The sequence below is a fragment of the Cygnus olor genome, chromosome 15 (genome assembly GCF_009769625.2).
Source record: "Cygnus olor isolate bCygOlo1 chromosome 15, bCygOlo1.pri.v2, whole genome shotgun sequence".
Taxonomy (NCBI): Eukaryota; Metazoa; Chordata; class Aves; order Anseriformes; family Anatidae; genus Cygnus; species Cygnus olor.
This window is the reverse complement of record NC_049183.1, coordinates 7958512-7983679: the sequence shown is the minus strand read 5'-3', so window position 1 is coordinate 7983679 and position 25168 is coordinate 7958512. Positions and strand designations below refer to the sequence as shown.

The 25168-nt window shown below is 38.5% G+C and overlaps 2 protein-coding genes across 3 annotated transcripts; both read right to left on the bottom strand.

The window, feature by feature from the left end:
- Window positions 1-102: 102 nt before the first annotated feature.
- On the bottom strand, window positions 103-14968 carry RRN3 (RRN3 homolog, RNA polymerase I transcription factor). 2 transcript variants are annotated; one of them, XM_040575231.1, is made up of 18 exons: window positions 14809-14968; window positions 14452-14508; window positions 13298-13387; window positions 13083-13212; window positions 12573-12632; window positions 11557-11620; window positions 10995-11064; window positions 9295-9393; window positions 8584-8679; window positions 8037-8172; window positions 7192-7322; window positions 6151-6219; window positions 5888-6018; window positions 4849-5033; window positions 4193-4301; window positions 3589-3741; window positions 2063-2150; window positions 103-1400 (listed from the first exon to the last, which is right to left on the bottom strand). In XM_040575231.1, the coding sequence occupies exons 1-18, from the start codon at window positions 14899-14901 to the stop codon at window positions 1242-1244; spliced, it is 1920 nt and encodes a 639-aa protein (XP_040431165.1). In that variant the 5' UTR covers window positions 14902-14968; the 3' UTR covers window positions 103-1241. The 2 variants fall into 2 exon arrangements, with proteins under 2 accessions (XP_040431165.1, XP_040431166.1); XM_040575232.1 differs by lacking the exon at window positions 6151-6219 and having other exon boundaries at window positions 14809-14965.
- A 2127-nt stretch (window positions 14969-17095) lies between these two features.
- LOC121078641 (translation initiation factor IF-2-like) lies at window positions 17096-24673 on the bottom strand. The gene is made up of 4 exons (XM_040575029.1): window positions 24668-24673; window positions 22331-22464; window positions 20957-21875; window positions 17096-18041 (listed from the first exon to the last, which is right to left on the bottom strand). The coding sequence occupies exons 1-4, from the start codon at window positions 24671-24673 to the stop codon at window positions 18024-18026; spliced, it is 1077 nt and encodes a 358-aa protein (XP_040430963.1). The 3' UTR covers window positions 17096-18023.
- Window positions 24674-25168: the final 495 nt, after the last annotated feature.

Below are 25168 nucleotides of genomic sequence, written 5' to 3'. Positions count from 1 at the left end.
CATTTTCAGTCTGTCAGAACAAACATCCCAACTTTTGCGAAGCTAGAGTGCACAGAGATATTTAGTTACATAAAGAGATGTTTTCAAATGTATGGAATTGGCACCGTTTGCATCAGTCTTTATTGGCTCTGAATAAATACATTGCCTTGAAAGCCTACAAGTTCAGACTCTAAAGAAGGGCAGATGAATGAAGTTGGGCAGCTATAAAGAATTTAGTCCAACGGGCATGAAATTTTCAACTAAATGTTACACAAATAACATTTTTTTCTACTTTTTATATTCTTTCTCACATCTAAAAGCCAGCAATCACAGAAAATATAAGAAATATGTACAGAGAAACTCTTCACTGACACACGGACAATACAATGACACCACTGACACCATCAATTCCTTTCTATTAGGGATATGGGTGGTTTTTTTTGTTTGTTTCTTTTTTTGGTATGTTTGAGTTTTGGTATTTTCAACATTCACATGTAAAATTCAAATCCTGAAAATAAATACCTGTTTCAGAGTGCTTCTCAAGCACCTCAAAGAAAACTATCTACAAATCATACATCCAGCTACTCCAATTTTCAACACTTCCAATAATCACCACTCTACATGCCTGACCATTCTACATGCCTGAACAGCTGAAAAAAATGTGTGTCAGTTACGTTTTTACGCAGCAATAATGCTTACCATCTGAATACATGTACCACTATCAAGGGGCTTTACAAAATACTGCTCTACAGATAGGAAAAGCTTAGAGATGTGTGCAAAAGAATCACTATTAAGAGTCAGTTCATGGCTTCCCTATCACAGGACCATACCATTAATTGAAACCAACTAAAAAAAGTCATCAGAGAACAGTTTAAATACTGACAGTGTACTTGTGGTCCCACAGAAATCAAAAGGAGTAAAGACCAGAATTTCACTCCCGATACATAAAACCTCACAGAGAAACATTAGTAAATGAAAGTTTTTAAAAAGTCAAGAAAACCTATAAAAAACCCTCGGTAAGTCATAAAAAACATTTCAATGTGAAATTTGTAAATTATCACCCTATTTATTCTCTAGGCTTTTCTAACAATATATGAATTTATCATAACATCTGTAGAAATTTGATGATGAAGAAATAACAGTTTTTCTTAAATGTAGTTACTTGAACATTAGCCAGTTTGGAAAGTTGAGCTCAAGTCTCTTTATGAGCAAAAAAATTGCACACAATTTTCAACCTTTTCACTTCTAGTTGGTTATCCAGGTCAGTGTGGGTATTGCACATAAGAGTCTGGAGGAGAGCCGATGCTGCTCACTGGGCTCCGGGTATTTGACTCATAAGAATTTGGAGCAATTTCAACCACACTATCATTTTGAGGAGTTTCTCCTTTCAAAAAGTCATCATCTTCATCTTCAGAAGTACCCTGCATAAATGTAAAATGAACAATGAGAGCAGAAAGATACTGCACGTCTCTATTAAGATTTGACAGAAGTAATGAGTGCTAAGACCAAAAAGGGTATTTCTAAAATAAAATCTGAAATGTTGCAGCAATCAAATCTGCTAATCAAAATTATGAAGTTATCAGTTAACAAAACACACCCAAAAATATGTTATGGCTTTGTAGATTTGTACAAGTTATCACTGTTTTACATGTTATCACAGAAAGGAATATAAAACACGCAGTTCTAAGGACTTGAACAAAAAACTGACAAAGAGTAGACATTCTGCAAGAAGGTAAGTAATAAACAAGCCACATAGGAGCAGTGGAAGGACATAATAAGACTTGGGTCATATTACAATTGTCATAACTAGTTAGAATGGCAAGAGAATCTCTCACTATGAAATACTAAACCATACCTACAAAGTGTATTTTCCAGTGCCACCAGACAAACTTCTTCTGCAGAGGGGAAAACTATTCTCAAAGCAAGGCTGGATCAATCCCTAAAGCTTCCTTTATCTAAGTCACTTTCTCATAAATGTTTATTATGCTTATACTCTCAAAAAAATATCAAAAAAATCCTGCAATAGAAGCAGCTGACAGAGATTTTGCAAAAGCTGAACTACATTTTGATCAGGAAAGATTACCCTTTTAATGGGTTTCTTCAGATTCTCAAGATCTTCAGCACTCAGCTCTTCCCAGAACTGATAAAAAGGATCAATAGTCTTCTTTGATCTGAAAGCAGAATTAAAACACAGTACAAGTTAATTTATTCAGTAAAAGTAGTATGTTTTTTTTCATTTTAATAATACAGTGCAAAATGCTTGGAATTTTGATAGCCTTCTTTAGTATTTTACAAGCTATTAAATCTCTATACAAATCCCCAACTAATCCCATGAATAACTTCATTTTGCTGATAAATATAAATTTAAAATATTTGCTTGAGGAGTTCGGCTACAATCAGGTCTCCTAAGTGAGTATTTTTAATAGCTACACTATCCTCTCAATTACGCATAATTTTCTTTCATTTTTTTAACTGATAGTTTTGTATGGCTTCTTTTAAGCACATGTACTTCTAAGAAAGGTCTTCCTTCTATGGAAACAGCTTTCTTTCAAAAGACAACAAAAAGAACATTGCTCTCATAACATTAAAGTAATTAAAGCATCTGTCCTGGTTTCAACTAGGATAAGGTTAATTTTCCTCCTGATAGCTGGTAGGGCGCTATGTTTTGGATTAGGATGAGAAGAGTGTTGATAACACACTGATGTTTTAATTGTTGCAGAGCAGTGCTTACACCAAGCCAAGGACTTTTCAGCTTCTCGCTCTGTCCTGCCAGCGGGCAGGCTGGGGGTGCAGCAGGAGCTGGGAGGGGACAGACCCAGGACAGCTGACCCCAACTGGCCAAAGGGGTATTCCATACCATCTGGCGTCATGCTAAACAGTATGTAGGGGTGGCTAGCCGGGGTGGGGCTGCTCGGGGATAGGCTGGGCATCAGTCAGCAGGTCATGAGCAATTGCATTGTGCATCACTTGTTTGTGCACATTATTAGTAGTAGTATATTATCATTATTATTATTATTATTATTATTATCCTGTCTTAATAAACTGTCTCTATCTCAACCCACATTTTCCCGTTTCTCTTCCCCATCCCAGAGAGGGAGGGGGAAGGGTGAGCTAACAGCTGTGTGGTGCTTAGCTGCTGGCCGGGTTAAACCACAACAGAATCCCAGTGCTAGACATTTGGAAAACCAGAAATAATCCACTATTCATTAAAAAAATCAAGCTACTTAAATAAGATGAAGTCTCCAATCAAGAATCCCTATGCTCAAGTTTAAAACAAAAAACCAAAGCACACACAAAAAACACAAAGCAAAGCAAAACAGAACAAAAGGAAGACACACTACTACAACTGCTCCAACAAAACATGCATTAGGCTAACATTATGGTATTTCCATCCAGGAAAATAGGTTCTGTTCCTTCTTCATCACTTTACACCCCAGTAGGGGTAAATTTCTATTAAAATCTCTTGACAGTCTCTGGTTGAGATATGCCACAAGAGAAGTACTAAAGCTCAGGGAAGAAAGTGATCTGTGGGAACCTAAAAGTTTCTTACAACTTTTAGTTTGTTGTTTTCTACAAGACAGAAAGGAATTGTGTATTTTTAAACTATACCTTTTGAGCACGTAGGGATCAAAGGGGAAGAAACTGTCAAGTGGGTTAGTGCATGTCTGCACAAGGTCACCCCCAGTCCCACTCCGAACAACTGGTATGAACTGCCTGTTGTTCCTCTCAATAATTGTGTAGCAGAACACCAACTGGTATTTCCTTTAAAAAGGCAATAAAGGAAAGTTAAGCATTTCTAGCGCGTAGAAAGCAAGTATTTCAGATGGCATTGAAATACAAAAGTTATTTTTAATAAACATAAACATCACTATCTATTTTGCAACTGGTATTAGGGGTTTTCAAGGCAGTCACCAGAAGAATGCATGTAGGAGTCTATTCTTTTCCTCAGCATTCCTGAAGACTTCACTCCAAGTAGAACCATACTGGCACCAATACAAAACAATGAAACGGTTCTATAGTACTGTAGGATTTCTTTGAAACTGAACCAGAAATAAACTTATCCCACCCCGAATATGGGTAATCTTATACAAGTTCTCTTGGATAATACTCAATACTATCCTAACAAAACCTACATTCTAAAATAACTGTGCTGTTATTATACATACACACTCAAATCTGTATCTACCTGAAACTGAAATAAATGTATAGGTACCTTGTAATAGCAGCAAACAAGTTCACAACAGAGGGTATACATATCTTCAGAGGGTTTAGTTGACACATGACAATGCGCTCAAAATTTAAACTCTGCAGATATGACAGACCTTCAAAATAAGAACAATTGACAAACATATTATATACAGGTTATTTATCATCTAAGCTTAGCATTATTTCTAAGAATTTACAGTCTTACCAGCCTGCACTCTGCACAAGACCACAAAAGCAGATACTAAGGCTCACTCTTACAGTAGAGATCTACCCCACGGCTTATTGATCAGAAAAGCTGCCACAGCTGAGGGACCCTTCCAACAAAGACACTACACTTACACAGGGACTGACAGAGATAGCACCATTATGGACTATAACAGATTATTAACTGAAGCTCACACTAGTTTTCTACAGCTCAAATTCAAACATGCTCAGTAAGTGGGGCCAGAAATCTATGCTGAGGAGTTATTTGCACTGTTTTCAACAGTGAAGAAAAAAAAAAGGATCATTTAGCTTTGTAGCCCAGGTGTATAAGCCATCTTACTTCATTTAGAGTATAATGTAAATTTGCCACCAGATACTTGATTGAATTGACTGTTAAAAAAAAAAAAAGAGTTAAACTTACAAATTAATGCCAATGCCCTTCAAACCTAATACACTCACCTTTCCTTAAATTTCCATCCAAAAGCTGCTTGTGACGGAAAATAAGCGTATAGAATGCTGCCTGACATGTAGAATAAAATGGCCCATGGAGAGCTACATCACAGTAAGCATTAGCCCCTGTATCCTGATTATCAATGTATTTATGCATCCAATTAACCAGCAGATCCAAGCATGCTTTTACTGTACTATAATGGAGAAAAACAACGTGTAAAAATAGCATCTGCAAGGAAAGACATTAAACAAGTATTCAAAGATCTCAGTGGTTATAAAAACATCAGTAAGAAAAATCTCACTGGAAAAAGCAGCTTCTGTTATGGACTTTCTCCTTTACCTCAGCAGGAAATGAAACAATATATCAACACTGAAATCTCAAAACAGTGAAAGCACAAGATGCCAGAAGAGATGAATCCGTGAACGCACGCTGCATTTGACGTGCACAGTAAACAATAAAAATCTTGGGCCATGAGCCGTACAGACAGATATGCCTCCAATGTCCAACAATTGCAATACCAAGTTAACATTAAAGCCACTGAGCTCACACTTTGAACAGCATAAAAATACACAATGTGTACATAGGAAAGACAACATTTTCACTCATTTGCTGAAGTACTTGAATCCCATATGTATCAAGATACTCGGACACAACTTCCCTGTCTCAGAATCTACGTAAAATGCTTAACAAAGGCCATTAAAAAAATCTGCTTCTGAGTATCAGATATACTGAGCATCCATGACTCTGCCTGAAGACAACATAACCTACCAATGCTCAGTATTTCTTGGTAAGTGAAGCCTTAAACAGCAAGAAATGAATTCTAGCAAACATTAGCCTGCATCCTGGAAATACAACACCTTCCTGGAAAATTCAAGACAATACTGAAATATTATTGTGGACAAGACAAACGAGACTATCAATATTGGTCTACTGGCAAAACTATGTGAATAGAAAACTAACACTGGATGCATGTTCCATGAATTCTGTACTTAACCTCAGCGTTTATCATAAATTGTTTGGTTCTACTCATATATCAAAACAACTTACACAACTGGAATAAACTTAGCTCTTGCCAAAAAGCTGCCAATATAGCTGCCAGCGGTTTGCCTGATCACTGAAGGATTGTTTGGATCATGCAGTTTTTTCCAAAGATGGTCTAAAAATGCCTCAGCCAAACCCTGGAAACAAGATACATAGAAATCATGAGCTGTTATGCTGATAACACTGAGTAATAGATTCCTAACGTTCAATTCCCACAATTTCCATAAGCAAACCATAAAAAGAATCCCTCCATCACTGTAAGTACATACTCTCAATGGTGGAAGAATGCTATTTTCTGTGTCTTTTTCTGTATTTAGTTGTAAAAACGTGAACGGAACCTGAAATTTAGGACAGAGTGTGGAATAAATACACGAGAAGTCTTTAAAAACAAGAGCATTAAGGTGTTAAACAGGAAGCAACTGTTCACCATCTCTTGTAGCAGAAGGGCATCCAATGAAAATAACAGGAAGATGAATTTAGGAATAAAAGGAGTGATTCTTCACTTTAAACAGTTATATTCTGGAACTTTTTGCCACAGGAAGTTCATGATACCAAAAATTCACATCACTACAAAAAGCAATGAGGTACTTTCCCCCTTGAATCTGTCCATCATCTGCCATTACCACCAAGGAACATCGCTTTGGCTCAGGAAGTTACTGGGCTATTGCTGGAGGCTGAGAGGGCATTCTTGCAAAGCACCATAATATGGTTGCCCCATTCCAGTACTCTTTCCAATACATACACTATTCACCACTGCCAAAAGCCAGGCATTAGCTTAATTAGATCCTTAGCTATTCTTGTGCAAGAAGCATGGTTGTTCTTACTTTAAAATGGTAATAGAACAAGTAGTATTTTGCTTAAGAGATGGGAAAGTGGAGGGAGGAAACAAACAATAGATATAAATTCCAAATTGAAGAAACTGAATATACAAATTCCAAACTGAAGTCAGTATCTTTAAGATAGTTTTGGGATGCTGAAAAGATTTACTAGAGCACTGTGCCTCAGGTTCAAGAGTCCAATTGATTCCTGTAAAAGATGTCTATTAACCAAGTTCCTTTACAGTGGATTAGATTTGAGCTATTTGATGTTTACAAAGAGCATGGCAAGACCAGAGATATAATGGAAAGCTTGAAAAAGCAAGTAACAGCGAAGGGAAGGAAAGTAAAGATACTAATGAATCCTGATGTATCTTCAGCCAAAACGTAAGGTAATGGTAGAATTACAGCAGAAACCAACTTATTTTTGTAGAAAAGGCAAAATAAGGATGCAGAAATAACAGAAGACAATTTTAAAAAACAGTTTCTACTCACCAATTTAAAGCTACAGATGTAAAACATGAAATACTGCACATGACATGAAGCATGAGTTGGTAAAATGAGCTTGTCAAAAACAGAAACCAGGTCCCGATACAAATCCTTTGTCTTGTTGATATCAAGCTTGCCTACACAACAACAAAAAAAGCCATTTCAAGTTTTTTCCTGGTGTTGTGAAACTGACATTTGTATCTTTCTGAACCAGCAAGAGACATGTTAAAAAAAAAAACAAAAGCAAGAAACAAGAAAATCCACTACCAAACTAACTTCTAGGTTTATTTGGTATCTAAAACAAAAATGTTTTCAGTAAGACCTTCCAGGACTTCAGTTCTACTAGTATTTACATTGGTATATATGAAGAATATCTGCATGATTGCACATATATAATACTGGCAGACATGCAAACTTTGCAATAATGTGCTAATTTGGAGGAGCCAGAAGAAAACGCTAAAAAATAAACTACATGACTAATGCGAAGACAATAAAGCAAAATTTTGCTAAATATTATTCTAAAACAGTAAATCTAACACATTCAACCCCTTAGTAAATGCCTATTTAACTAAAAAACTATTTATCCTTCCACTCCTTGTAATGCTAGAGCTCGGATTTAGTGTCCTATTTATATAACCAAAATGTCTCCAACTGAAGACTAATGTCATAAATGAACCTTTGCATCCTCAGCCAGTAAAACTGTGGTCAAAGACAGGAATGTGCCAACAGCAGAATTTTACCACTGAAGAATGAGGGCTCTATCTTGTGGCAGCAGCAGAAAGCAAGAATTCCTCTTAAAGTTTTTCTCACTTGTTAGCAGAACAACAAATTCAGTGCTCATGTGTTCTTACCATCCACATGGCAAACATCTTTAATATAGGAAAACAGGATGGTCATCAAAATATCAAGCCGCTCCGCAAGCGGATGGGCCATTCTCTCACTACTGGAAGAGACAACTTTGTTTCCTTTTCTTTCTTCATCTTCCTCCTGTTTGACAAAATGGCAGTCATGCACCTTTTACACATACAGTATCACAAAGACAGCAATTACAGGAAAAGTTAAACTAAATTTCTATGTTTGTGCTGAAGGGGTTTTTTTGTTTGTTTGTATAGTTTGCTTAGTATAAGCAAATTTTTGCAAACCAAGTCAATTAGCACAAATTCTTTAATAAGATTTATATATAGCTGCTTGTGTTTTTACAGAAAGAAATTGATCCACTGTGTATATGCTGGATATTTACATAAATAAATTCAACACCTAGAGAATGCCGTTAAGGTTTGAAGATGTTTCACTTTTTCCTGTTTGTACTGCAGCAACAATAAAGCAATAATGTATTCCTATGCTTAGTACAGAGACACCTCAAAACTGAAAAATTTGGAGTAGAACAAGATAACCAACCATGTCAAAAAGTCCCTCCTCTGCAGATTTTTCCCCACTATCAGAGTTATTAGCAGCTTCTTCAGCATCCTCAATATCTTGCTGTGGAGTACTAACCTACAGTTGCAAACAAGAAATTAAATTTTATAAGACTATAACAGCAACAGGAAACCTTCTTGTATTATCTATATAAAAGAAAAGGCAACACTAATAACTTCTAGGCTAGATCTTGACCTTGACTAAATAAACACTTTAAAAGGGAATGATACGCATGCAATGCACGCACACTCTGAACTGCCTCCAGAATATAAGCTTTCCCCATAAATTGGACATATGCTGAGGTTCAGACATATACTCAGGATATGCTGAGGTTCTCCAAAATTAAAAGCCTTAATCATTTACAATGCTATCCCTTCTGTCTCTTTTATGACTACAAATCCCTTTGTTTCAGAGGGATAGTAAAACACATCAACCGCACATTCTCCATCCATTAACATTGATCACTACGAAAAAGTTGTTTCAGTTGTGGCACAGTACACATCATACAATTAACTCTCAGGTGTAGTAACATCATAAGACTGGGAATTAAGTATATATCTGGTTGGTTTTATACTGATGACCACAAGCAGTACTAGAACATAACTTTTTGTTGAACTTAATGCTGAAGAGTATTTTCTACTCCGTGAATTTTAACACCAAGCTTTCTTAAAAGGTGATACAGAACAAACTTACATCCAACTTTAACAGTTTTTCAACAATAAGCTCCAGAATCTGAAGCCTCAGTGTTGGAAGGTACACTGTAACTCGTAGCAGGTTATGTACGTAACATTCCTATAACACAAAATTAAGAGATAGCTATAATAATGTTAACCGAAATCCCTTCGGCCAAGGATTTTTAAATACATTTCTCGCTTTGTCATTTAAAGAGACAGATATAGGTTAAGACAGACTGTATTCAGTCTAGAATAAATTAACATATAAACCAGACACCAACTTACAATTGTTAAGCTGTGTTATCATTAACTTCTTAATCTACTATTTCCATGCTAATTTTTCCAAGTATCTCCAGACAGAATGAGTATAAATATTCTGTAAGAGTTATTCATTTCCACATTCATTTGTCCCTAAACTTCCCCCAAGAAAATGAAAACAAGCACATTCCTCACTATTTCTCGAATCAGATCTAGTAGCACTGTTTGAAGTAAGACTAAGAAATCTTTGGTTTAGGTTATTAGAATAAAAAGACACTTCTAAATTCTACAGGTAAGTGCTCTCACAGTCATTCTGATTATAATTCAAACAAATTAATAAACAAGTTCTTTGAGTGTGCACATGCTCACACAGACACATGTACAAATGACAACACTGCAACTTTCATATAGCAAAACTGTCAAGCTAACACATTTAAGTACACCATAGTCTCTTTGTGAATATGCATTATAACACAACCTTTAATTACACAAGGACATATGATTTTTCCACAGGCCATCTGGCTCAGTGCATAAAATGGACAGAGCTAGTTTACCGAAAATCTATAAACTGAAGAGATTTAACAACAATGCATGGACCATACTTTAATTATACTCCACTCAAACCCTGCCCTGAAAACACAGTTTTTAATTTCTTCACAACACGCTCCTCACTGAACTGCTTAAATAAGTTATTCCCATAACACCTTTTGAGAACTACTATCCACCTCATTTTACAGATAGGGATCCAATATCCAGAGTTATTAAAAAAAAAAAAAAAAAAGTCTAGCAACATATACAAACAACTTTTTTTCTTTCTTTTTCCCCAGTGCTTGTAAGGTTCAAAACACAGCTCCAACCGACCTTAGCTGGTAGAGCAGGGCTCTGCCCTTCTGTAAAAGAAAATGCCAACATACCAAGTTGGAAAGAATAAATATAAGTACCATACAAGAGCAGTAACCTGTTAAAAGATTCCAGCTTGTTTTCTATGACATAGGAGCATCATACTAGAGATGTAATAAAACATTTTAATACCCTACTCTACTGGCAAATTGGATTTCACCTACATCACCCATTGCTTTCTGTCTGCTTATCAAATCCCCTGTTGTTCTGATGAATGCTTTCCATTTTTACAATAAATGAGACAGGTAGCCTACCGTCTCCTTACTATACAACCCTGAGATTCATCGCCAAACAGGTCCATCTTGTGCATTGATTAAGAATGCAATCCTGTGGAAAAAGATATGCAGTTATCTCATTAAAGACCGGCATAATGCCTATGCACAAGAAACTTAAGTATGTTTGGACAACCTTTTACTAAACCCACACAGGGACATAAACATAAAAAAAACCACGATTTTTAAGCAATAAACTAAAAAATTTCTATTAAATACCTCCAAATCAATTGTCATACTTTAAAAAGCAAACGATCAAACAAACAAAAATAATGTTCATGGCTCTTACCAGAGTTCTTTCTGATTTATTAATGAAAGGAAAGCTTTCTACAAGTATTGGCATAAGAAATTGCAGTGTTCTGCACAGAAGAAAAAAAAGAAAGAAAAAAAGGTACAGGTTGTTATCATGACAGCAAATACTGAAGCTCCAGCACTCTAAAGACAATAATAATTGGAACATCTTATTATCTGGAATAAGCTTATTCACTTACTTCACGGTAACCTTATTTTAAGGTAACTAATTGTATAAAATCTGTTTTTGTAAGAATCATAAAACAGACAATAAGCAGCAAACTTTCACTGTTGGCTTGTTAAAAGCTACTTCAATTATGTTGCTATAAACATGACTTTCCCTACTTCCTATTCCTATTCAAATTAAAAGGATTCTCAGCTAGCTGCTGATGCCTATGGAAATTTCATAATGATTGGACAGAACGTTATACCATTTAGTGAATATTAAAAAAAGTCACACAATGAAATTAATTATTGTACTACCAATTAGGAGAAAAAAAAATCTTCAGTTTTGTAGCTGTAAGGAAAGTGCGTATGAAACCTAGGAATTAAATACTTACGAAGGAACATATCTTACAACAGTTTGCAGTGCTCTATGGCATGTATTAAAGTTTTCAGAAAGGTCTAGAGAAAGAAAAAAAAAGTACTGTTATCCATTGGGTTGCAGAAAACCAACTCAGGAACCAGCAAAAACTGTTTTTTCTAAAATATTTAATTGATATGAACTAAGAAAATTGCATTTGCTTTTTTTTTTTTTAAATAAAGTTGAATTGCCTTACTACTAAAATAATTATGAATATTAACTCCAAATAACATTCATGGTATCAGAATATACTCTGAATTCGCTGCCACCAAGCCAGATATCGTTGCTATGCTGTCTTATACGGAAGCTAAACTTTGAAATCCAAAATGTATCCCACATTACAGAAATATTTACAAAATGTCAAATCCAAGTCTAAAATTAGATAAAATCTATCTAAAGATTATGCTTCATTTTTGCACAAGTCAAACAACTACTTAGGCTTCTCTAAGGGTAACGTTACAGGTGAACACCAGAATAGTAATTGGCTCTTCACAAGCAGAACTGATATTTATTCCAGCTTTCAAGACATGAACTCACAAAATTCTTGAAAGACATTTAGCTATGTGTTTGCCTAATCAATAAATGCACTAATTACGTGGCATTTTTGTTATTTATATCAACTGAATTAGCACAGACACAACAACACTCAAGAATCCCCCAACCTAGCTAGTTTTATTGAGATAAATAAAATTAAAACAAAGTAACTCCTAACTTTTCTTTGGTTTTGAAACAACCTAGGACTAGGAATGTTTTCCTACACATCCAGCCATATTCCTACAAATGCTCTACAAGGAACAGTATTTTGGAAGTACCAAGGAGTGGGTCACCACACCACTAACTCAAGTACAAGGAATTTAAGGATGTCATGTTTCCTTCATGCTTTATATTAACTCCAACAAACTAATTTTGTAAAAATGGAGCAACATGCAATGTATACCTCTTCACTAAATGTTTTATGATAGCATACACAAGCCTTACTTCCTTTATACTCACTTTCATCATCATCATCAGAATCTGAAATATCCACATCATCTTCTCTGATGGTTATTCGAGCTACCAAAAATGAGACCATTATTAGAAAACCGTACAAGTCTTACAGGTAGCAGTTTCAATGCCAAATCAAAGTACACTGGACAACTAAAGCACCAAAATTATCCACAAGAGTTTTTAAAATAACAGTCAAAAAGACATTCAGAGAACCATGAGGTTCTTAAGAATATCTGACATGACCATCATCTCAGCTTTCCCTTTTCAGTAGTAAAAGCATTATATAATTCATTCCTCATCTAAACATCTTCACAAATGGGGTGCGCTATAAATCTAATTGCCCCTCAGAACATGATTTCTGAAATGTAGGTACAGAAAAGGGTCTGTCACAATTCAGCCATTCAAATTAATAAATGGAAAAAAAACAACAGATTGTGATATATACTATACAGAATTTAGCTAAGAAAGAGACATTTTAATAAGCAAGCAAAGACGACAAAGAGAAAAATAACTTACGGGGAACAAACTGGGATACAATCATGCGGAGGCATGGCCTAAGATGGACAGTTTGTGCTGACACCAGATTGCCAAGAAAACCCAGGTATTCTTCCACTACCTCTCGGCTTCTTCTCAACCACGGCAGCTTCTGAAAGCAATTAAAGACCAAGATGTCAAACAGATGTTTTGAGCACTAAGCTCTTAATCTTCCCATAGAATAAAGAGATACTTACCAGCAAAAGGCTGACCAGTTGCTCAAAGTCCTTGGTCAAGTAGGTGACAGAAGCTCGAAATTCATGCAGCCAATTAACGATCTGGGCATCCTAAAAATAAGCAGGAAAAAAAAAAGCATCTATTTCAATAAACAATATGATCAAACCATTTTTAATAGCAACAACTATAAAACCACAAGTCAAAGATTAAGACTGTAAATAGAAATTATTTACAATAAATATAAAAGGGATTTCTTGAACTAAATTAGTGCACTCACCAATGATATTCTTGAATGAAAGAATAAATGCCTATCAACTCCTAAACCAACAGCCTGCCTGGAAGGCTTAAGTTACAAGCTGAGCAAGGCATGCAAAACTCACTTGGACAGACTCAGAATCCATTTTTTTTTGTTCTTAGTTTAAGCAAAGAGCCATTCAAGTTTTGAAGTAAGAGATATATTGAAACAGTAGCAAATCTACACAGAAAATTGTACACTGAATTTGCTTGTACTCCCCAAAAGGCCTGCTAAAAACAATACAACTTTACAAAATGTCCTATTTAAAAAGAAAAGGAACTTAATATAACATTATGCTTCCTGCAGCACTCTTTGTATTACTGGGCTCTGTAGTTTGATTGAAAGAGAAAACAAAATGGAAAAAGGGCAGCAAACATGGCGGGTATTCACAGCTATAAGGAACATACCTGGAACTACTATTTTAACTGCTAAATACATATGCATCTTAATGCTTAATTAACCATGCTTTCAGTGAGAACGGGAGGTAATAACTGACACAGCTTAAAGGCACTGCAAGTCAGTAGCCATGGTTTGACATAACCACGGTTAGTGATCTGCAGACAAACATCACTGACCTAGAAGGAGGATACCTGGAAGAAAGGAAGACCCCATCCATCACAAAACAAAGTTTCTCACTCTAAAGTCAGTAAGCATGAGGCATCACTTATCAAGATTCTGCATACAGGATGTATGTATAAATCAACAGTTGCTGGTTTTCATTCAGAGATAATTCTGATAGTTTCCACAAAGCAAAAAGCTGTTAAATGCTGCTAAATGTTTAAAGCAAAGGATTTGGTGACACCAGCACGACCTGTCTGACAGGTGACATTCAGACTGCTGAGCATTAAATCATCAGAGCTCCGCACTGACACGACTTACCTTTATGTCTGGGTCTGACAGCTGGTGCTTTAACAACTCATAATCGGTGGTGTCACCCTAGCAAGGGGAAGATAAATAAAGAACATTACCCTTCTGACAAAACCCACACGTGCCGCTAACATACCTAAGCAGCCTAACGCTGCTTAACAGCAACACAAAGAAGGCGAACACGAGGGGAAGCCCATGAAGGGAGGCGGCAGCAGCACATAGGCCCGAGGGGGAGCTGAAGCTGACGGGCCGTTTGTGCCACTCTCTCTGCAGACAGCGCCGGGGTCGCCGTGCTTCCCCTCCGCCCGGGGCACCGCTGGGGCTAACCCGCGGGGCCGCCCCTCCGAAGGCCCCTTCCCGAAGGCTCACCTGGCCGTACTTGAGCAGGATGTCGGGCAGGGTGCCCCCGAAGCGCACCGCCTTCCTGGGCGGCGAGCTCAGAAACTCGTCCCCCCGCAGCATGGCCGCGGCACCGCGCCCGGGGGGCCGAGGGGGCCGGCCCCGAGCGCTGCCCGGCCCCGAGCGGCCGGCAGGGGCGGCCCCGCCGCTGCCCGCTCCTGTCCCGGCCCGGCCCCGGGAGCGGCCCCGCCGCCCGCTGCCACACGCCGCCGGAAAGGGCCCCGCGTCCCGCCGGAAGCGGGCACCGCTCCTCCCCACCACCATAGAGAGGCGCGGCTAGAAGGGCAGCGGCCGCTCTGGCTCCGCGTCGGTGGTGCGGGAGGAGCGGGGCGGGCGGTAGGACCAGAGGGAATGGGCTCGGGGTCCGCCAGGGAAGGTTCGGGTTAGAAACGAGGAGACGTTTCTGCTCAGAAAGAGCAGTCAGGCCTTGGGACGGGTTGCCCAGGGAGGTGGCGGAGTCACCGTCCTTGGGGGTGTTCAAGGAGAGGTTGGACGTGGTGCTTAGGGACATGGTTCAGTGGGTGACGTTGGTGGACCACATGGTTGGACCAGATGAGCTTGGAGGGCTTTTCCGACCTTAGCGATTCTAGGATTCCATCTGCTGCCTGCAGCAGCACCAGAGTGCAGCTGACCTTACTCCCCTTCACCAGCTCTGCACACACTGCCCTGTAGTTAATACTTCCCTCCCACTCGCTTGCCTCCCCAGAAGTCCCATTGGAGCTTTTGTAGAATTTATGAGTAACTTTCATTTGGTTTCTCCGCGGAGAAGATGTTCCTATTTAAAGAAATATATATATATGCACACACAGCACTGAAACTTTCTTCGGGTCCAGTCCACATCTGAAGAGCCCCAGGCCAAGCATGTAGCCTTCCATGTGGCTATAAATTAAGGGTGACGCAATGCCTTAGCGGTCGGTCACTGCAGGAAGTGGCACGTAGGGTGCCACGCTGAGCTAGTTTCAGGTAACCAGCTACAAAAGGCTCCTGTATAACCACATAACAAAGATCCAAGCTGTGGTTACTGGAGATCTTGGCTGCATTTGAAAAAACAAAACAAAAAAAAACAGAACAGCCCTATGTGCTCTGCAAGGCTGAATAAATCCAGCTTCAGATGTGCGACTACGTTCACACACCAACAGCACCCCCAAGCACGTACAGCTGCTTTGCCATGGCCAGCATGAAAGTTCTTTGAATGGACTTTGTGCTGCATCGAGCTACAACTGATAAGGATACCTGGAGACTAAAATAGCACTAAATATTTGTTAATGTTTAACTGCTAACAATTGTTTGAGCTGCCAGTTCCTATTTAGCGTTAGCCTTCATTATTTAGAACACAAATAACGAACTGCAAGAAACAGTAACTACTTTACATTTAAAAAAGTAAATGTAAAAAAACAAAACCCACAATATAGCTTACAATAATTAGCACTGCTCCACAGCAAGTACTTTTTACATCATTGTTTAGACACATCACACTAGTAACATTATAGTCCTTCTCTATAAAAACCATAATCCTTCTTCTCTGGTGTGCCAACTCCTATATTTAATAATTAATTACACATACTATTCATAACTGTAAACATTTGAATCCAATGCACTTTGGGTGACATGGCAACATTCTATCCACCATCCTACCCAACAATCACTGAGTATCTGATATTGGATATATGTGCTGCACATGCAAGTTTTGGGTTAATTTATCGCTCCTACTAACCAACTAGACATTACATCTTATAATGCAGTTTAACAGTTGGAGCTACAGGGAATTCAGGAAAAGCAAGTGGTTTTTCAGAACAGATGAAAAAAAAAAAAAGGAATGACATTGAAATGATCAGTAGGTTTTAGGGAGGAGGGTTTTTGTTTGTTTGTTTTAAAACCATCCATTGTAATAAAACAGTGGTGTCGCATTGCAGTTCCTCTAAAAGGAGGAAACAGTTCTATAAAACTCCTAAAACCTGCAGTTAGTACCGAAAAAAAAAAAAAGAAATTATAGACCTTCAAATCTAGGGTCTACCTGAACTTGTTGAAAGATTAAGAGCATTTGGAAAACATTTTAAAAACACGGGATACGCGTCGATGTTACTCCAGTAATTTTCAAGAGAACACTGAAAGACATTTGAGAGTTCACAAGGAAGTACAGCCACAGCATTCTCAGTAAGCCCTCTCCTTAAACCTACTTCCACTATTCAATAAGCTGCAGTATAAAACCAATTGTGCATTAAAAATGTAAGACCTACCTGTATTTGCTAATGGTGGGCTCAAACTCTTTGTATTAGTGCAGAAACAGAGGGACTCAGGAATTCCTCACATACAAAAATTTTACATATCATTAACTTTAATATAAATTTTTCCACACACAACCCAACCCCAATTTCAATTACTTCTAGATGTAAATTTGGTAAGATTCTGTAAAATATCATTGTGCTTATTAGTTTTTTTCTTTTTTTTTTTTGACTTTGTAGGTTTTTTTAGTGCTTCAGCATTAGAAAAATAATTCTTGTATCATCACTGGATTAAAAAAGCGTCTCTAAAAGTCATCACATTACATGATACACAACTATGAAGAAAGGATTGGCATACCAACATCACTATTCTTATTTTTCTACTTACAAAATTTCAAATTCCAAATTATTCCAAAATAATGATGAAAATTCACAAGAGACACTGTAAATTGTCTATGTACACTATAAACAACTTCTACTACATTTGTACCCTTGCATCAACAGTTTTACATAGATATTTTAAAAGCACCCTTACAAATAAAAGTATTGCACTGGCATCATAAAAATTCACAGTAAGTTCAACTTCTAGACCTTGGTAAAACAGTGCAAGAGCTTTTCATTGTGCAAGAGCTTTTTATCCAAACATTCCCGGGTTATTACAAAAGATACTTCTACATTACACACTGCAGTTATTTTTCTGTGAATTTGGTTTGTTTCCTTTTTAGTTCTCACTTCTTAGAAGATCGATTTTAAATTCTGAAATGGTTAAAAAGAAGTGATCCAGTCCAACGCTGAAAGAGGTGCATTTGGCAGAGATACAGCTCTGTGTGTCCACTTCATACAGAATCCACAGTGGTTGTAGAAATTATTCCAGAATGAGAGAATCCTATTGCATTGAGTAGGGAATTCTCTTTCCATAATTTGTAGCACTTTCCCCACTTTTAAAGGCAGTAACTTTAACAGTCATGTCTTCAGCAGACCCTGAAGATAACACACAAAGAAAATGTTACTCCAAAGTAGTCTTAAAACAAATCATCACATAAAACTCTAAATCCATTATTTGAAATCAGTCTTAAAAGTACTTTTCTACATGCTTAACAGCCAGTTGGGGCCCAAATTAAAAATAAAAATAAAAAATTACATCACTAGCCCACCTCCAATGGTGACCACGTGTGGATGTCAGATAGAGACATAAGATCACAGCATGCAAATGTTCTCTCTTTAAGATATTATCTCAACTTCCACTTACTGCCCCACGTCTTCCCCAGCCAAATATATTATCATTGTATCACTTCTGTTTTTTCCTTCAGCTTTTTGAGTCTGTAAATTTATAAGTGCCACATTACCTTATGCCAAATAATCACACGGTGCAGTTGCATAGCATGCAACAACTTGTCGATGCCCACTTTGTCTTGGAAGAGGTAATAAATAATCATTCCTTATGCACTTTTCCATACCATTTATTACTGTACAGTCCTCTAGCATGTGTTATATTCTGCCTCTCCTTGCAGGCTCAAGGATCTTACTCTACTTATTACTCCTTTAATATAACTTATTCCATATCTCAAGAACTCTCACCCTTCTCACTTACTTATTTTCTTATTTTTACTTCTTATTTTCTTAGTTTTCAAGAAACAAAATCAGAACAGCATGTGGTATTTCATTAATAGCTTTAAAAATTAGTAATCACAAGAACCAGAAAGTTACATAAGTGACAAAAAATGCTTAAGTAGTTTCTGGAAAGAGCAGACTTCCTTATTAAGGCAACAGTTCATTTCCAGATGTTTGCACTTCTCCTTAACATTGAGACTTTATACTGGGAGAAATCTCAAGGTAATGTCTCAGGAAGCTCTTCTAATGGCCAGTATGTTGTGGTGGTTTGGGTTTTTTGTGCATGTTTTCCTTTGGGGAAGGTGGGGTTGGAAAGTGGTAATGGTTTTTTTTCCCCTCCTTGCTCTTGACAGTACTTGCCCAAACACGTTTAACCTGCTTGGTGAAGTTCATAAATATCTCCAGATATGCAGAAGATTTGGTCTATCAATAAAGGGTGATCTAATTCAGACAGTTGCTTACGAGAATGTACAAAGTATTTCAGATGCACCTACTTCAATGAGACCCCTAAATTATCTTGGAGGTGCAACTACTTGTTATTTTGTATTTTGCCTTGAAAGTTAAAATTGGAGTTCATATTACAATCTGTACCACAACTCATACACTCCTTGTTTTGGTTTCTTCTGAATTACAATTACTAAGGCAACTGCACTGAAGTCTGTTTACTGTAGCATTAGAAGTTGCTATTCAAGGGGGAGAACTCACAATGAAGTCCTCTAAATATCTGCCTCCATGGGAAATAACAAACCATAGATTTGAAATTAGCAACGTGCAAGATTTGAAATATTTAAAAATACTGGATAACTTTCACTACTAGTAGTTTATTACAGCAAAGCACACATCTATATATGCATATTGAAAGTAGGACCATCCACAGAGATAGCGGCTCATCTACTCAACTCAATACCCATATGCTTTAGATGAAAAGTGTTAGGCATATTCATTTACAAATGTCATTTCTTTCCTGCAAATGTAGATCTTGATCAGTCATTTCTAAACCCATTTCAGCAAAATCTAAAAAGAGAATGGAAGGAGAATGACTTATTTTCAACAGCCCATTTCTTGTTGCAGATAGTTAATAATAAACTACACAGCAGCAGTAACAAACCTTCTAAGTTGTATTGCTGTTGTTCTTATCCCCCCCTTCTACAAGTTTTCTGTTAAGCAATGTTGTATCTCCCTACTGTTAGAACTTCCTCTCAAGAAATTCTGTGGCTTTCACAGAAGGCAATTTTCACATGAACTTTTCTGTAAGCCAGAAGTTGCTTCAGGATTTACTTTCAAGGAGCAGCAGAAAAAGATAACCTTGTAGACAGTGAATCAGGACCATAAGATGTTCAGCATCCCAAGTAATTCAGGCAGTTAGTGCAAAGTAGGTCTCACAGTTCTTTCAGAATACGATTTTACACAGTGAAGTGAAAAATTGACTTTTTTTTGGACACTGTCAAGTCATTACTCATATTTTTCTTCCTAAATAAATATGCTGTATTAATGAACATACTAGGGATATTTTGAAAGCCTCGATGATCTTTGGTTATGTTTTGAAGTTGGACTCCAACACTTCCTTTGCAGACTTGATATAGCACATCTTTTTCAGATGACTGAGGTTCACAATGAGGAGTAGTTTAACTATGAGTTAATTTATGAGCATTTATGAGTTTCAAACCTTTAGCTGTAACTCTGCCTCCAAGCTACATACAAGTCAGCATTTCATTGTTTTTTCTGTTTGCCAAGAAAGAAGTATTTCACATTGCTAGAGAGGGATCTTTTTCACAAGAGTTCATGTGGGCAGTGGCTCATGGCTATGTTACCTCACACTTACTTCTCCCAGACACTGTGAGCTGTATGAGGACCAGTCCCAAACTACACGGCTTGGTTCTTGCCCCTGAGAGACCTTGCAGCGAGTGACCCTATGCCAACTTCCTCATGCTCATGTGTGCTGTGTTCACGGTGGCCCTTTCCATCCTTCAGTGTCTTCAGGAAGTATCACACCTGCCTAACCAAACTCGGGACACTTCCCTCACTTGATTTCTATTACTACCAGGATCGAGTAAGATTCCATGAGATTTTTATTACTTGCCAGAAGCGGGTAAGATTCCACAAGATTATTATTTTTCAGATTTGTTCTGCTGTGGGCAGGTGCTTTCACATAACGAGCTTTTTAACAACAAGGGAGGAGAGCTTTCTGGGGCAAGTCTCAGGTAGGAGGGTTTTTGAGGGCTCTATACGCACACAAGCGATGTCCCCCCGCGGCTCCCCGGGGCCGAGGCCCTCCCGCCCCTCACCTGCCGGGCTCGGCGGGGCGGCCCCGCGGGCCCCTCAGCTCCAGGTCGGCGGTGGCGGCGGCTCGGGTCCGCGGCGCGGAGCCGAAGGCCGAGGAGAGGCGGCGGCTGAGGCCGTGCACCAGCCCCCGCAGCACGCTGTCCCCGCGGCCCTTGGGCGGCGCCAACCCCACGTCGTCGCGCAGCTCCTCCAGAGGCACCTCTAAGTTGCCCGCGTACCAGAACACCCACCAGATGAGGCTGAGGAAGATGCCGATGCCGCCCGCGTAGATGAGCAGGTCGGCGAAGAACACGTCGGCGAACACCCCAGCCAGCAGCACCGCCAGGCCCAGCGCGTCGAAGGCCAGCGCCAGCCAAAAGGCGGCCACGCAGCGGCCCAGCCCGCCGGGGGCCGCCATGGCGGGGGAGCGGCGCCGCCCGGGGCCGCCCGCACCTGAGGCGGAGGCGGCGCCACACCTGAGGGGGACGCCGAGGCCGCGCCTCCTCTAGGCGCACCTGCCGGCCCGCCGAGGCGAAGGCGGGAGGGAGGCGGCCGCCCTTAGGCTCCCTGTAGCCGCCCGGAGCCCCGTCTCTGCAGCCGGGCTTCTCCCTTGGGTGTCGGGCGCCGCCGCCAGGCTGCTGCCTCCTGCCCCTGACGCGTTGAGGCCGCTGCTGTGTGTGGACGGGTCGTCGCGGCGCTGCCCCGCTTCGTGAGGGAAGAGCGGGGCTTGGAGGCTGCGGGTGTTCCCGCAGGTAAGCTGGGCCCCGAGGTGAGGTTTTTGCCTCAGCTGGCTGATGTGCAGCTCCTCCCCAGAAGGGAGGAACGCCAGAAGAAGTCTTGAGGTAAAGGTACCTGTTCCACACGTGCAAGATGAGGCAGTTCCTACTGGACAGGGGATTTGCAAGGCAAATATAATGTACACCTGTAAGCTCATATAGAGTGCTTTAACTACATGCTTGAGGAGATTGGCTTAAAAAGAGCAGTCAGAATACAACTTCACGTTAATAAGCAGGAAGCTGGTTGTGAATGCAGGTATAGAGGTGAAAAACCCAGCAGGTAAAACTGTTATGTAAAAGGCAAGCTGCATATTTCAGTTCAGTCTTGTGAGAGTTAATGACCTGGCACATATCCTCCCACCTTCTAGCACTCCACGTCCCCAAGCCCAAGAACTATATACAGCTGTAGGCTTTCATGCATATACCCTCAGGAGGCTTTTCTAACAAATTGTTTAATGATGGGTAGCCACACTATTCCAGTAAGCAGAAATATCAAACCAATAAAAAGATGCAAAGGCCTGAGAGTACATGCGACTTCCACGTATTTACCACAGTGTGCCAAGAACAATTTCACTGAGGACAACGGTGACAAGGAGCGCGATTGGTTTACTGCACTAAGACCATTGACTCTCGATTTCAATCATAGCACTTGGTTCACATATCACTGCTCCTGCTGGAGATGGAGAATCAAAACTAGATGAAGCCACTTCTTTAGGGATTGCCTGCCTTCCTGATGTTATTCCATAAAAGGCATCCTTAGGAAGACACAAGCTGAAATTATCTGTATAATAATAATAATAATAATAATAATAAAAGTTAAAAATACACTACTTCAACAATAAAATATCTTTCACTTTGGTACTATAATCGTTAAGACGGAAGTGGTCCTAGGTCTCAAAAAGCCTGTTCTGCTATTCTCCTTGATTTATTTCAAATATCTTTTGCATTTTAAAGTTTAAACCTAGCTTCAATAAAACACCCGTGGTTTTATTAGTTCCTATTCTGCCTTGTGTTAAGTAATGTTCTAACTTTTCTCCTTCTCAGAAGTGTAAGAGAAGGAATTTACCAGTTATGCAAATTTGAGTGAGGTTCATATACCTACTTAGTTTTATTATTATTATTCTATTAATTCAGGACAGTTTTAGGAAGTCAAGCTAATTTTAGGGTTATATACTTATTCTGACAACAGGGAATTCCAACAGTCATATACAATTTTGTCATATATATATTTTGGTGGTTGGCTATGATCATTATGCTTAATCTGAAGGTTGATGGGGGAGAGGGCAGGTCTTAGTACAATGGAGTAAGAAGCACTGAAGGAAGTTTAAATAGAAGTCAGTATTAATAATCCTGGACAGATGGTATTTTTCTTTCCTATTAATCTGCCCATGGAAATCCATTTTTAAGGAAGAGCTCAGAGGTCAAGACTTGACACTGCTGAAATTACTAACATGTTGAATACATCTCCATTTGATTCTTTAAAAAGCATCCAGACATATAAATCAGAGTAGAAGATAACCTAGCTGTTCCATCTCTTGGCAAGAGGAAGTAGTTCAGCAGACTTTATTTATTTATTTATTTATTGGCTTCAGTAGAATAGTAATTAGCAAGTTAGCTGCACTAAATTGTTTCATTGTAGGTTTCTTTTTGAAAGATTTAGTTTTTGACTCCAGGTTTTCTTTATAATGGACATGTGTTAGTTCCCACTTTAATACAAGCATGGAGAACAGATGAGCAACATAAAATTAATTCTGTACAAAACAACCTCACTGTGTACTACTAGAGCATATATTTTGGTAATATCTTTATCAAAACTTTCAACTAAAAGACTTCTTACAGAAGCTTTCTTTGACCTAACAGCAAGTTTACTTTCAGCTCTTGCTGCAAATAGTAAAAATGAACCAGATTACTTTTTTTTTTTGTGTGTGTGTGAGAATGCTGATGTTTTAAATGTTACTGATTTCCTCTTCCCTTCTATCCTCTGTATAGCCACTCTGCTTTCAGTTCTTCTAAAGGAAGTTTAAGTTCACACAAACAATTCACACAAAAAAAATGGCTATTACTCAGTCTCCATGAAGCAGTTAATGCAAGGAGATATGAGCCATGTAAAGAAAGCATTGTTTCTACTTCTTGAAGCACTTCAAGAGCTAAGATATGCCTTGACAATTACTTAATTGTTTTACACTCTTAATAGAGAAGTTAAAAGAAATAATTTTCTACTTAAAAAACAATCTCACCTAAGCTGAAAGCAAATAGCACTGTTGAACTGTTATGTAAGAACTTAACCAAAGGCCCCATTTCAAACTTGTGACTCCTGACAGAACTTGTGGCAGTACAACTTTATTGTAAGACTTTTTTACTAGACGCACCACAAATGGTTTTTATGGTTCATTCCTCCTTTCTTCCCACCTTCTAGAAAATTGAAATGATCTATAAATTGCTTGGTCTATACATGTCTCTAAGCATTTATCCAGGAACATACTTGATTTGTTTTAGCCTCCTGATGCTCATTACCACAATGGCTCAGCCTTGACTAGTACCTGCTAGCTGTTCTTGTAGGCTGAACTTAATTCCTATCAATCTGTGTTGCAGAGCTAAATCAGCTTAGCCTTAGAGGGGGTGTTTTTCTCCTCAGCTGCTTCTGACAGCATAGACAATTGATTTATTATATTTTATTATTTATTTCATTTTATGGGTGCTTATATAAAGGAAGTGAAGAGATGGTTTTGTCTTTTCAGCTTGATAGTTGTAATTATTTAATTGAAAACAATCATGTTATATACCAGATTTGATTCTGTAATGCATCAGCAATAGGCACAGTTTCAGTTTATTTGGAATGAATATGAGTTTTTCTTATTTCTTCCTTTTTAGTTTGGAAAGTGTCAAGTTTCCCTAGGCCTCTTACACAAGGAAAACATAACTAAGAAATAGTGTCCTGAATAAACAAAATAAATTTACCTCCATCTTTTAACACTGCTCTTCAACACACTCTGATGAGTTGAGAAATGTAACTCTCTGTTAACTGTGTTAACTTACTGATTCTAAGCAAGGGTGACTACTACAAATGTCTCCAAATGAAGATCTGTGATGGCTATGTTAAATTATTACCCCAGTTTTATTAACTCTAGATATACATATATATGTATTTTTTAAATAAAAGAGTACATTACTTATAGGAAAAGTAAAAACTGCATCAGTAGTGTCACATCTTAGTTAACTGTCAGAATCCTGGATACTTTGCAACTTGAAAAGGAACAAATTCTGCTATATAGAGCGTAGAAATTATATGTACTTTCTCCCCAGTGGCTTAGTTTGTAGCTTCATCAGGTGCTTTACATCTTACCTAGCTATGAATTCCAGAGCTGCTATGACCATAAAGGCAAGGCTACTGCAATCCCAACATAAATTGCCTCAAACTGCTGTAGAATTTTCAAGCAGTGCTTGTTAATTTTTCCAGTG

Coding starts and splice junctions, on each gene's coding strand:
- RRN3 (XM_040575231.1), bottom strand. CDS start 14,901: ATGCTGCGGGGGGACGAGTTTCTGAGCTCGCCGCCCAGGAAGGCGGTG. Junction 4,302..4,848: donor GGATGGAAATTTAAGGAAAG/GTGAGTGTATTA, acceptor CTTATTTTGAAG/GTCTGTCATATCTGCAGAGT. Junction 1,401..2,062: donor TGAAGAAACCCATTAAAAGG/GTAATCTTTCCT, acceptor ACATTTATGCAG/GGTACTTCTGAAGATGAAGA.
- LOC121078641 (XM_040575029.1), bottom strand. Junction 21,876..22,330: donor ATTGAAATCGAGAGTCAATG/GTCTTAGTGCAG, acceptor ATGTAGTTAAAG/CACTCTATATGAGCTTACAG.